Source organism: Sipha flava, unplaced genomic scaffold (assembly GCF_003268045.1).
Source record: "Sipha flava isolate LNK unplaced genomic scaffold, YSA_version1 108_pilon_pilon, whole genome shotgun sequence".
NCBI lineage: Eukaryota > Metazoa > Arthropoda > Insecta > Hemiptera > Aphididae > Sipha > Sipha flava.
Genome location: NW_020271725.1, coordinates 410,215 through 425,600, shown reverse-complemented (window position 1 = coordinate 425,600; position 15,386 = coordinate 410,215). Strand labels below are relative to the sequence as shown.

Below are 15,386 nucleotides of genomic sequence, written 5' to 3'. Positions count from 1 at the left end.
GTAAATTTATGAATTTTATGTAATAATAATTTTTATATTGCAATAAAAATTAAGTAAAATATAAGATGGTACGTATATACGTTGATTTTAATATGTTCATAGTTGATTTATTGTTACATATTATTAGGTAAATTATACTTATAAATTATTAATATATAATTTTTCTTTTGATATAATTTTTATTTAAAATATTCTGCTAAAAATGTACCTATTGTAGCTGTGGTATGTTCATTACAATTTGGTCCACAACATTAAGAACCAAATCCACTTTCTTTTGAAGGAATTAGTTCACCTAAATATAGTAGAATATTTAAAATTGATGCTATTCCATTAAGGTAATAATATATTCTCCAACATTTCAAGAAAATAATTTGAATTTAAATTTATTTTTAGTAAATATATATGTGAATACTCTTCTCCAACAGTTGGAATTAAAATTGTTGAAATTAGTCCTCCAAGTGGAATTTTTAAAGTAACACCATCTCCAGGTCATTAGTTTATGGTATGTTTATGAAATAATTGAAATACTTTATCGAGCAAGTTACTACTAATCAGGGTTTATGTTTGTTAAATAAGCTGCTTATTATTTTTATAATGTTTCTACAGCCATAGTAAAAAAAAAAAAATAATAACCCTAGAATGATAAAAAAAAATGTATTTAAAAATAACAAATTAGATTACCGTGTAAAATAAATATTGTTTACTTAGTTATTTGTTGTTCATGTGATTAAATACTGTTATTTTATCAATTTTATTGTTCTCTTACATTGTTGATAAATTTTACAAAATTTGAACAGTTTCTACAATTTACAATACGAAATATTTGAATACTTTTTAGTTCTTGATCGACAATAATAATAATTGATAATAAACTAGTATGTAATAATCACAATAATTTATATATAACCAATGAAAAATGGCGAAAGTCCAGTGCAGCGCCATATTGTAGCGTTTAAGTGAATGGTGGTGGAAGAGGTATGCGTATCATAAAATATGCATCATACCTAGCTTATTATACCATGATATACACTATACACGCAGGCACGAAGCTATCGTTATCCCTGGTCGTCGCACTTCTTGAATGATAACAATTTTTTTTATATATACGATGTTTAGTGGCCACCGACCGTAATCCTGATAATATACAATAATTTTATTTAGCACTGCATTTGCATTTTTTAATTTTTTATACTTAACGTTTACTTAATATAATTTTATGGAAGATTTATACTATTTTATGTTTAAAATGTAGATGTTATTCCATGCTTAAGCACAGTATTTATACAATTAATAAATATACTATAACTGTACTCAATAATATACTTGTATATTTAATAATATTTTTTATAATATTAAATAGTGTGCTTTTGCTTTAACTTTAAAGTGCCTATGTGATCCCTTTTTATTTTGATTGATTTTTAGGTTAAAAACGGATGAGAAATTAAATGAACCAAAGTAGATTAATAGGCTTGATCGTTGGCCTAGCACTTTCACACATACACAGGTCGCATTAAATGTTTATAATTTAATTGACCGCTCTACTAATAATAAAAGAAGCAAATATTCTGTTATTTAATTAAAAATTTTCCATACTATGATGGCTATGATGATTTATTTAAATGATATAACATTTGAATGCCACAAATATTTTGTAAAAAAGACGGGTTCTGAGTTTTAAAAGAAGAAAAAAAATATAGTTTAACCCTCTTTATCTGAATTCCATGTAAAATTATTTCGTTCTCTATAGCCATAGCCTTTCAATGGTTAAATTATCACTCCTACGTTTTCACAATTGCATGGAAGTTTCAATTCAATTAAACAGACTTATGTAGACTTAAGATCGTTGTACCAATACTGGCTTACTTTATTAAAGAGCATGTGTATTATTTATACAGTAATATTTAACGAGGAATATTTCAACAAAATAAATATTTGGCATTGAACAAATAATTTACTTAATTTCATGTTGTGTTTTAACATAATATTTTATGGTAAATTGTATACATAGTATTATATCAATTTATTACTAACTAAACTTGACGTATGAATTATGTAAAATTGCGTTTAATGGATGGCATCTTAAAAATTAAAAACTACCCATTATTCCTTGTATACTCGTGAAAAAGCGCAAATTAATAAGAACAAAAGGACTCGAGGAAAAATGAGTCAAAAAATACATCAAAACTAATTTGTCACGGTTAAATAAAGCACAAATTAATGTCTTAAAATATCTGCTCGAAATGAAAACATGTAGTGAGCTATATTTTAACCGTTTTACTTCGAACCAATTACGCATTAAACAATTATCCAACAAAGCCAGAAATAAGTTCATAATTTGGAGGTCGTATTATTGAAATGTATAGTGGGTAACTGGAAAATAGGAATAAAGGCACAAAGCAGATGCATTCATGTCGGTGTGTGTATTATGATTCGCTAATTTATTGAGATTACGTTTTGTCGTATTATTACTACTTTCATAAGAAAATCATTGGTATCTACATAAGTTAAAATAATAATAATCACAATAACTGGTAAATGGTAATTGGTAGTAAAGGTGTATGAGTGTTAATTTACATAGATATAAACTCGACTACATCTGAAAAAAATATGAAAATGTAAAAAATGGATTGTTATTATCTTTCCATAATATGCACTAGGGACTAAACCTATTTAATTTTTCGGTTCAGGTTCCAGTTTAGGTCATCATATTAACTTTTTAAGGTTTCCGGTTTTCTACAAAAAATAAGGATTCTAGAACCAGTTAATGCCAAATTAGAAATCACAATTCGATTAGAATTAGAAGTGATTCGAATTTACGAATATAAGAATTATTTAGGGTTATTAGATAAAACGATATATAACAATAACTCGTAAATCATAATAAATACTAATATTATTATTGATTAAAATACAAATCATTAAATTGAAACAATAATTTATAACAAAGAATACTTGAACAATAATAACATGATCTTTATTACCGAATGCCATAGTGACGCGGCAACCGCGCGTCGGCAATGTCATATATGTAGAATGGAATTTCCTGTTTATTTTTAGTTTTAAAATGTTGAATAATATTACGTCCTTTGTCACATCCGATCCTGATCCGTTCCCATTGCGTTCCATTTTTAACGTTCCGATATTTGTATTTACATACAACCGACCTGGTTCAATTGTTTTATATTTTGATTATAAGCATTCAGTACGTAAACTTGTATCGTAGGGAACAGTTTATAGTGTTTCAAGTTTGGGTTTTAAAATTTCAAGTTTATGAATAAACATTTTATTAAAATAAGTGAATGTAATGAAGATTATGATGCAATTCTTCTGCTCCATGTACTATCACTATAACTTGGTTATAATAATGTACTTAAGTCATAAAGCCCACTATGTATTTTGAAAAGCTCAATTAATATATCACTGTTCATAACGAATGGAATGAAAAAAAAATAATAAAAATGATGTATGCATATTTCAGTTGCGTATTGTCAACTAATATTGATGACTTAAAATGTTACATTTAAACACACCAAAATATTTTAAAACAACAAAGATAAAATCGGGCGCCTGATTTCCAATCCGCCTCCGTTCCGTGTCCAAACTCAATCCAAAAAAATCGATCATTGACAATATTTTTTTGTTTGGAAAGAGCTTGGAAGGCTCGGAACAGACTCTGATCGGATATATGTGAATACATACATGGAAAAACAAGAAATTCATAGTATTGTGCACATGGATACTCTGAAGGAACAGACCCGGATCGGATGTTTGTGAAGGGACTTTTAGAGTCGTCTACTCGTATCACAGATTATCTGGGTCCGTATTATTACTAAATATTTTTACCAGTAATGTACATTATTATTTATTTTTAATATATCATTGATAACTACTAATCGATAACATATTAACTGTTGTAAAAAATGAAGGAGTATCATTAAAGAGTTCGAATAGTGTTTTGAAATTAGTTAAATATATTGAAAATTTGTTAATCAAACTAACCTGCTATTGTACTTCTATTATATCTGATTTATTTGTAAAAATAATGATCTCAGTCAAAAATTATGATTATAATTTCAATATTTTACAATATATGATGTGTTCCAATAATTCATTTTACAAAATCATAGATTAGATATACTAATATTAATCTGTAAGAAATATTTAAAAATACGACTACATCATGTGCTAAAGCAAAAACTTCAAATATTGTTAGTAAACGACATGAATGAACCAAATTAGTTTTATTTAATAATATGTAATAGATACTATATGTTTTTATTATAAACTAATATATTAAAAACGTTTGTATGGTGAAAAATATAGTATTTGTGATAAACATTTTTTCCCCCTTAATTATATTTAACTTTTATGTCTTCTCATTTATTTAAATTTGACTTATTAAAAAAAATAGTAAAAATATTACCCACCAAGTATTTAATATTTTTTTACCAACCGAAAACATGGTGGATTTATGATAAGTTCATTCCCGCCAAGCTCTATCGTTCTGAATGATAAACGCCGTGAGTAACTTATCTATAAGCTATAGATAGTATAGTTATAGTTAGTATAGAAAATCTGTGATTCATTTCAGTTTCGGTTCTGGTTGCTGCATCACCAATTGTGTTTAAAACATACTCGTATTTGCTCTCCCATAATTTTTCACTATGCAAATCGTCATTTTTTTAAGTTTTCGAGACTGTTTGAAGCAAAAAAGTAGTAAAACTCCTAAGTCGACTGAGGCTTTTCGTTATATTCATCGGTTCACCATTATTAAGAAAACTGTTGAATAAAACTCTCATAAAAGTACCCCCTAAAGAACAATTCCTATAAAAAATCGTTTATGATTATGATAATCAGAACGATGATCGTGTACACAGTTTCAAAAAAAATAAAAAAATACACATCTCGATAAAACTAATAGACTCCTCCCTTTTCACTCAGAAACTCAAATGTGATTTCATATTTTATTATTAATCCCATGAGCAGAACCAAGATTTTTTTTCATGAATGTCCGGCAGTCATCGTAAAAAAAATGAAAAAAAAAAAAAATCTTTTTATAAAATAATTAAAATGGATCCGTTTCTGGAAAATACGTTTTCGGCGATTCGGTCGTCGTACACATATGACGGACACGAGATGAACCGGAAAAAGGAAGTGCAGTTGTACTAAACCGTGTCCGTTTTCCAGGTAGCCCGGTGGTGCGAATGGAGCGCAACGGAACTTCCGGCGCGGGCGATGGCAACGGCCATGGCAGCAGCAGCCCTTACTGCGGCAACCTGCTGGTCGGTTTGCACGACGTGTACATGCTCTACCACGGATACGCTAGCCTCCTGGTGTGCGCGTTCGGCTCGGTGGCCAATGTGCTGAATATCGCGGTGCTGACCCGCAAGGAAATGGTGTCGCCCACCAACGCCATACTCACCGGGCTGGCCGTGGCCGACCTGCTGGTCATGATCGAGTACGTGCCGTTCGCCTATCACATGTACCTGCGACCAGCCGACTATCCGCGCGCCGACCGGTTCTCTTACAACTGGTCGCTGTTCGTGCTACTCCATTCAGACTTCTCGCAGGCGTTCCACACCATATCCATTTGGCTGACGGTCACACTCGCCGTATGGAGGTCAGTACCGTACGAAAGAACCCCGGGTAACGGGACACGTAAGCTTATCCCCCCAAATGTTTCCACGAACCTCTTAAATGAAATATAACGTGCCTTAGAATTTTTTTTATTATTAATTCACGTTAAAGTAAAATTTAAAACATGGATTTAAATATATGTGCAGTATAGTGTTGTTATAGTGTTAGGAGAACATTTCACCGTGAACTCGTTTTGTGAAAATTACAAGTGTAAATTTGAACTTACGGTGTAATAGTGAATAGTGGCAGTAAAGAAATCAATAAAATGAGAAAACGGTGGTTCCCTCCTTCATCCATCCCTTCCTCAAAAAAAAAAAAAAAAATTGAAGCTTTAAATGTGCCTATGTACCGTATCAGCATCGTCTTATATAATATCTTCGGAAACATATTATCTCCCTTGATAAGATTGTCCTCCAGTCCTTCACTAAGAATAACGCATACTCGATTTACATTAATGTATCTTTTTACGATGTGAAAGTGAACGCCTCTCGGATACATAATGCACGCATGATACCTAATATTATTATTATTTTTATCATCAAGACGTAGTAAACAACACCATCTAATTTTTTTCAATAATTATATTTGACACCTATTTTTCGTCTAGTCATTTTTTTTTTCAGTTACCTTCATATATAACTTTTTCGTCACGATATTTTGTTTACGTGCCATTCTATACATTTGTAAATTTTACTTCCTACTCAAATATTAAATTATTCATGTCTTAAATAATATAGTGCAATTATTCTTACGTGTATTTAAATTTTAAATTATCGACCGTAAAGATTTTTATTTATGTGCGTTTTAGATCTATATGACCGTTATTGATATTCGTGGAATGTACAACGGTTAAAAGCAATTACAGAAGTTAAATAGTTAACCCGCTATTCAATATTTCATTTTTGCGCGTTACAAAATCCCTATAAGGAAGTAGGTAATTGTTATTCTATACGACCTAGCATAAAATTTGCAGTGCATAAAATGCCTAGAAACAATGACAACATTTCAAAACCTTTAAAAAATAAAATTCTATGATATATTTAATAAGCTGTAGATTATCGACATTTCTCAGGTCAGAGATAAATTAATGTATTTCGTGTACATTATGAGTAACGATCGACGTTAGTATACTGTTATATTTATTTGGGTTTTATTCAGAGAAACGAAAACGTTGAATCATTGACGTTTCTATTATTGTAGTAAGTTTTAATCACATGTTCCGAATGGTATATGGTGTGTGTGTGTGTGTGTGATCACGCAGGGCAGGACATTGGGTCCAATTGAATGGTGGGTATTTATATTATAGTTTGCCGTGCATTCACAGGAATAGGAAATATACCGAGAAAAGATAAGAATCTATTGTCGCGTTAAATTAAAATAACCCTAACTACGCAGTACGCAGTTCAACGCAATGCATGTGTAGACCACGTATACGATAATTCCTAACGGTCTAGGACGTTTGTGCCGTCGTGAAGCAACATTTTTAATCACTTTGTACCTACGTTTTGAACTCTATATTATTATGGTAATAATCCATCTGGTTGGTTTTCAGCCGATTCAAGGGTCGTTGAAATGTCTATACACCACTGGGTCTCACTAATATCTGCTATTTTCAACTAATGAAAGTAATGAAAAGTCCATTACTCCCTTCCCACAACATCAGTCTTTAAAATTAGTATAGCCTTGGAGAAAACGCTGTGATTCTATGTTTAAAAAATGTAAATATATACTTACGCTATCATATTGACCATCTAGGTAATTCAACGAAAAGAGCCTTGTAAGTTAAAAGAAAGAAATATCATTACATCATCATTTTTGAAGGCTAGAGTAAAATGTAGTAGTATTTTTGAAGTTATACGATAATACAACCATTTTATAGAGATATCAGATTGTTTCAGGGGCGCCATTTCAGTTTTAAAATAGGGTTGCCAAATTCTTTACCCGGCCACATTTTTCTACCACCAGGCCACAGGTTAAGTAATAATAGGTATTTGGATGAAGGTCATTTAACGAATATTCCAAGGGTTTTCTTCATTATAATGAAACACTGACGAAAAGTTTTAGAAATACAACATTTATAACAGACCGGTTTTCGAAAAAATCGAATCTTTGTATTTACGATAATTCAAAAAATTATAATCGTAGGGACATAAAATGTACATTGAATATTTATAAATGTTTGAAATATGTAATATAATTTTCAAAATATTTTTTTTAAGTTTTTTATAGAAAATCAAATTTTTTGTGTTTTCTTAATTTTTTTCAAAAATGTCGATAAAATAGTTTTTATATGACAAATAGTCTTGTATCTTTAATACAAAATAATTGATAAATTAAAAAAATTGAGCATAATTAAAAAAAAAAATCTACAAACGTTGAATTATTATATTTTGATAAAACAATAAAATGCATAATGTTCATTGTACATAACTATCACGTAAGTTATATATATTCGTTTTCTTTTTCGTTGTATTTCTTTGCAACCATCTTTCCGTCGATAAAATTACGTACCAATCACTTTTTTTATAAGCTGACAGTTAGATTTTCCACTTGCATATTTTCGGATTGCCATAATACTATAATGGCGTTATTTTACCCTGCATCATAAATTTTAAAAATATTTGATTAATAGAAAAATATTTTAGGAGGAATATTTAAACTTTTAGGAAGCTTAAAGCCTTCCCTTCCTATTTGCGCCAATGCCTGACATGACAGTAGAACGACTCGTCGCTATTCATGACAAAACGGTCTAATAGTATACATGTACGACGACAACTGGTCAATAGTTTTGAAAGTATCTAATAAATAATGTATACCATAATTTGAAAAATTGTTATTCATATTAACTATGAACACTTTACGCCGTTATATATGTAAATTATACGAAAGAACATTTGAAGTGATGTGACAGCCAAATTGTTAAGTTCAAAAATAAAATACCGGAAAACGCTGTTTAAAACTATACGCAGAAAATATATTTTTTATAATTTCCTTGTTTACTCAAGTCGATTAATAAACAGGACAGTAGCGTATTTTATGGTGGGAGAGATGGGGGCTCCTCCCCATCAATTGACAATGTTGTGTAAATATTTTCTATATGTTTACGAATATAAAATTTCAAAAACTACAAAGAAATTTCGAATTTATAATTTAGCAAAATTTTACCTATTGTTGATTATTATTTTAAATGAATATTATTTCTTAGAACTCATGTATGTTATATAGTTATATATTTATGTTATGTATATCATATATGTTATTTATGTGTCTAAGACCATAACATTTTTAACGAAGTTTTTAAAAATGATATTATGTAAATTAAAAAAAAAAATACCTATATTAGGTGCAATAAATAATGTCTTAACTCCCAGGGAATTTCAAGGAGTTATTTTTTGAGGGGGAGAGGGTGTAAAGTAAATATAGCCTCCACCCTTCTTATATGGGCTTTTATTCATCCCTTACATAAAGTTAAGTCAGATACGCCACTGATTTACGAACGATATAATATAGGATCATGACTCAATTCATGTCAATTAAATATTAAATTCCGTTGACTAACACATGTCATTATGAAAAACAATGAAATTTCAAATTCTTCACAAAGGCATAAAATAAATAAAACAGAAAGTATAATAAGTATAATAATAAGTAATAATAAGTATTCAGTATATTTCACTTTTACCCGTTGAATTGACTCTTTTTTAATAATTAATCGAAAAAAAAGTCATATGTCAGAAATTAATGTTTAGTTTATTGAAATTAAATAATTATATTAAAATATTGTTTTATTACAACAAAAATTATAGGAAATGCTTTAATAAAAATTGTTGAATTTTAATTTATTTTGCCAAACTTAATCATTACATTACATTAGTCAGTGTTTATTACATTTATATTTTCAAATTTGAAAACCAAAATTGTTAAATATCAATTAAAATTGAGCACTAGTTCAAATAGCATATAGGCGAGTAGGTATAAAAATAGAAAGAATGTAAATTTTTAGAGTGCCAGTTCAATTTTAATTCGAGAAAACTTTTGAAGAATATCAATGTTTAAACTTTATAATTTAGCAATTAAAACTTATTTTCTGTCAAAATATAAAAATATATACTTATATATATATATATATATATATATATATATATATATAAGCTATGGAGCCTTGTACAGATAACATTTTCAAAAACAATGATAGTGATTGCAAAATACAATTGAAAAACTTTTAAAATTTATAATAAACTGTGTACACCTTCATATCTCATATAGAGAACTCCATTTACAGGTCTAGTACCCACTATACACATTTTTGATACCGTTTTCTTTTCCTTTTTTCGTTAAAAAAAAAAAAATCAGATTTATGTTTGTAGTATTCTTCAACTATTTTTCAACAGGGTTTAGCTTCACATAAGCAATTCCATTAAATTTTACGAATTCATCTAGGATTTCAAATGGACAATAGCAATTTTTTAAAGGCTTGCATTAAAGGTCGAGTATATATACGAGGAAATCGTGATACAGACGAAGGCGACAAGATTAAGTGATCAGTTGCATCGGCCTTAGCCATAATTAACTGAAGTAGTAGCCATTGATTGTTTCACTTCGTTATCGCAGTAAATTTCATAAGAGCCTGATTGTATTGCTTTTTTCTCAATAAAAAATAAAAAACACCTTAATACATTTTATGACATATAATATATTGCTATTACAATTCAAGTTTTATTTTCATACATGTAAGATACACTATGTAAAGATCAATATTCTTCAATATTATTCTACCACAATATTAAGAACATAATTTCATTTAATAAATAAAAAATAAATTGTTTAAGAGTTATGCAGCTACAGATGAGCATCACATCAATGATTGATTTACATTTTAATATTAAAAATAAATTATGTTATACGTGATTTTGACAATTATTTTTCAACAAGTGTCTATTTCCTGTACTTATTAAATATAAGACAAGAACATTAAGTGTAACCAGGTAGATTAACCAGGTAGATGTAGGATGTTTTTCAATACACATTTTTATGTGAATTATTGAGAATATTTGAAGATTTTTTTTGAGTGATTAGTAGGTTCAATATCGATATAGAATTTTGGAAGCAGGTGTTTGTTGATTTTGTGTATAAAATTTGGAACTTTTCTGACCTCGTAGGATTGTAGTTAAGTTCAGATTTTATTGATTGAATGAATAAGTGTAATAGGGTGCACATTGTGTGTGACGACTTGAGTGGATTTTTTGTCCGTTAATAAATATTTATATGTGTGATAATCCATTTAAAGGTTTTTTTTTTAAGAAATTAATTAGAATTCTGTAAAATACGGTATGTATTTTTAGACAGTCGGACGAAGATTTACAGAAGAAATTATTTACACCAGTTTTCTCTATTAAAGCTTTACACAGGTCTGAGAAATTAATTATACTCTTCAAATAAATTGGTGGTGGTAACTTATTTTGTTTTTCAGGCTCTAATTTTTCTAGAATAGAGTTAGGATATAGATATACTAGTAAATTCGATTGGCTTTATTGCTTCGAAAAGTTTTGCACTTAAAAATTATTTTTCATTTTTGTTTAGAAGAGCATTAGGAAAGTTCTGATTGAAAGAGATTTTCACCAGTTCTTATTAGCTATTTGTCATTCGTGGAGTTGTTTATACTAACATATTCCTGTGAATGATTCGATACAGAATCAGTGATAATATTTTCAGTAGTATACTTGTTTAGACACTCAGAGCGCATAGTACCGTTATTAATTATAACAGAATTATTTATACCTTATCTTTCGGTGTTGAGTTAAGGGGTCGTAGCATAATTATCTCTGACCAAAGGTTGAATGACGCTGCTTGTAGTAGCGATAATGTGTCAACTATTCCAATGGAACTTATTATTTTATATTTTACAACGCACAAAAGTATTTAGATTTTTAGATTTACATTTAAAAATACGAACTTGACGTACTCATTCACACTTGCGTATTTAAATAAAACAAATGACAGCCATTTTTTTAACATCGTAAATGTTATTAAATTCGAATACGAAAAGATTCAATATCGCAACAATTAAGTGGAGCGTCATAATATGTGTGCAGCAGACAAAGTGTGAACTGAATTTATAACTTAAACACACTAATTAAATAAATATATAGTTTATTAGTTTGTAAATCACATTATTTTAATCAGTTGTTTTATGTTCGAAAATTAAATTAATTTCGTTGAAATTTATAAATAATAATACTTGATAAGTTAATTTAGAGTTTATGTATGATAATTAGTAATTATAGTAATAATTATTGATAATAATAATTATTATTAGTAATAATTATTAACACATCCAATTACTATAGTAAAAAAGCTCCACATAATAAATTGTATAATGCTGAAACTTTTATATTTATTTAAATTATCAAAAATAATTAAAGTTTACGGTATATTTATATAATGCAATATTTTTTTTTTTTTTTACATAAGTAAAGGAAAGTAGGAAAAATTGAAAAAAAGACGATTGAGTTGATAAGAGTTATTGCAAATATCATTCTTAGACAGACTGCTATTTATGATGTACAAATAATTCTAAACTTTTAATTATTTTCGCAAACTACACATATGTGATTCCATAAGTTATGACGGCCTGCTGTGCTGGCGAAGAAAAAATAAATTGCTATCAAAAGTGTACCAGCAATCTAATAGTGTGCATACGAGAGTGAATGCTTTGAAATTGCAAACAATCATATGACAGCTCGTTGCTTTTTAAAACGCGTAAACAAAAAAGAGACAACCGCATTTCACTCACCTTTCTACCACTCTTGGTAAATAAAAAATAATGCACCGCGTGGATGTAATATGACGTGTATACATACTCGGTCGACATACTATTCCGATTTAATGTTGAATACATCGCTGAACCGAATGGTAATAATTTATAACCTATGTGTGATGGTATTGAAATATGACCTTGTAGCATTTGTATTATTAATTTTCAAATCTGTAACTTTCGACTAGGTCCCCTTTATTCAAATGATAAATATATAATGCTCACATGCATGAAACACACGAATTTACACGCATAAAAGAACAATGGTCATATTCTAAATGAAATACACGTACATTTCAAAAAGCACAAAAACCATTCTGAGCATTTGGAAACCTCGTACACGGCTTGTTTTTAATTTTAAAAAAAAGGAAGTGGTCGTCATTGGTGAAATCTCATCATATTTACTTTTTGGTTTGTCACAATATTTTGATATTTTATCTTAAAAATTAAACGAATAAGTAACATGTATAAATTTCATATTGCCTATTTATGTTTATTATCAGAAAGTGTATAAATATTTTTATTCCAATGAAATTCACTTATATAGAATGGAAATAAGAACTTCAACATTATGATTGTCTATCACTTAAACATTTGAATTTGTTAATTTAAATTTCTTTTAATTTACTTTATAAAGGCATATGGATTTATATATGATTTCTACGTATTTTTTTTTCAATTTATACTTATAAGAAAATCAATGCAATCGTTCAATGAATTTGAAATAACATTAAAGAAATCAGTTTGCCTATAAATAAAAACAAACAAACACTCAACACTCTACGACAGGGATTCCCAACCGCTGTTACGGGGCACACACGTGTGCCGTATAATTTTTGTCATACTATGCGTACTAAATATACTATTTAAAATTATAATTTACATTTATGATAGCATTGACTTCGAAATTCTCTTGAAAATAAAAAATGGTAAAAAATCTAGATAAAACAGCTTTAATATTATATTAGTATCCAATTCTACCCGATATGGGTATTTCAAGCAGTTGGGTTGACTTTCACCAAATACTATAATGACTTAATGAAAACATAGTCTTTGCTCATTACAATGATAATTGTGCGCGTGTAATTGTTACACATAATATTGTAACGATATTTCGATCAAGAAAATTTAAGTTAAATTTAAAAATGGATAGATTTTTAAAAAAGCGGAAATTAACGAATGACAGTTATGTTAGTGTAAATAACAAAAATTTAAATATTGAAATTAATACTAAGCAATCACCTTTAATAAGTGATAAAAGATTAAATTTAAAATGTAAACGTAAATATTTTGATAATTATTTATGTTTTGGATTTATGTGGAATGGTGATATTGATTGTCCTTTACCAGTTTGTATTGTTTCAACTGTTTCACCCCTAAAAGAGGAATTATGTAAAAATCACCAATCTCAAATATCACATTACATTTTTATTTTGTGTATTCATATATACATTTTACATTATAATTTATTTAAGTGTGCCATGGAAATTTTTAAAATTATCGAGTACGACATTAAGTAAAAAAAGTTGGGACTCCCTACTCTACGGATTAGTATTGCGAAAAACCCTAACACGATAATTCGATTTAACGATTGAAAATTAACAACTCCCGAGTAGGTAACGAACATTAAATGCGTGAAGGTATTTTTTATAACAACACACAAATGTCAAATAAAAATAAATTTCACACTTTGACTTGACATTTTCTAGGCGTAATAAGAAAGTTGTTTTATTTTTTTTTTTTTCTAAACTTACTACAGTAAAATGTTTGGTGAATTGGTAAAAATATTGAAGTGAAAATTCTATTGGTTATAAATAGAATACAAATTACAGTTTATGAAAGTTACTTGTTAAAATTTGTTACGAATAAATGTATTTGTACATTTTATTAACCATTGACGTAAATATAAATATTTATTACAATAATATAAGCTGAAGTAACTCAACTTTTGTACCAGAGTGATCAATCGATTTTAAATATACACGTATACACATCAAAACCTCGTGAGTTTTATATTTTTCGATTAATTTTAAAGGAAAATTTGGAAATACTTGATAATTTCATTTCAAAATGTTTATGAACGTTTTGCACAAAATGTGAGATGAATATTTTTTAGTACGTATCACGAGACGTAAATAAGGAGAAACCCGTCCACCAATAATAAAACTACTTATATAGAAAATCTACGTGATGATTAACGGCGTCTTATTGTGAGGAGCACACATCGCACTCTCGACGGAAATAGTCGTATCCCACCATATTTTACTTTCCATGGTGTCATTACAAGTATTCAGACTTATATTCTTTTTTTTCCTATTTCACCATCAGTTTTTAAAAACCCTCGGCCATTCGCTTTAAAAAAACCGTAAACTATTTTTAATTTTTCTTAAAATGAATTTAAGAATATAATATTATAACTTTAATTAATATAACGAGAGAAGATACATAACACCGATGTTGACATTTAAACGTAATTATATATACAAGTATATTATGTTTTTAGGCTGAATACATATTTTTTCGGGCCGATTCGGCGTTACCTATTTTGCATCATAAATTACGCGTATACCGATAATAATGGTGATGTGATGAAATTCGTGATTCTCTAAAGTTCCGCTAGGCTGAAACTTTCACTATACTGTGTGATAATGATTTTCACGACTGAAATAAAAAAAATCTTTTGACTAATGCCAACAATGAATCTTAAAACTGAACATGAACTAACAGCTATAATGATCCTCTAGAACAGGGTGGTCCAACCTATTGTAGTTGACGGGCTCATTTGCACTCTCATAAAAACACTTAAGACCAACAAAAAATAAAAAATAATATAATAATAGAGTAAAACCTGTAGTCAATAATCGCCGCCTAATTATGACTGTAACAATAATAATGACTTCCACGATATCCCACGACGATAAATCGGATTCACTGT

The 15,386-nt window shown here is 28.6% G+C and overlaps 1 protein-coding gene across 4 annotated transcripts in view; it reads left to right on the top strand.

Annotated features, from left to right (window-relative positions):
• LOC112686647 (probable G-protein coupled receptor 139) overlaps positions 1-15,386 on the top strand; it is a 139,600-nt gene that overhangs the window by 121,703 nt on the left and 2,511 nt on the right. For all 4 annotated transcript variants that reach the window (XM_025559036.1, XM_025559051.1, XM_025559043.1 and 1 more), the window contains exon 3: positions 5,188-5,620. In XM_025559036.1, the coding sequence (XP_025414821.1) occupies positions 5,205-5,620 (416 nt within the window). In that variant the 5' untranslated portion in view covers positions 5,188-5,204. The remainder of the gene's footprint in view (positions 1-5,187; positions 5,621-15,386) is intronic.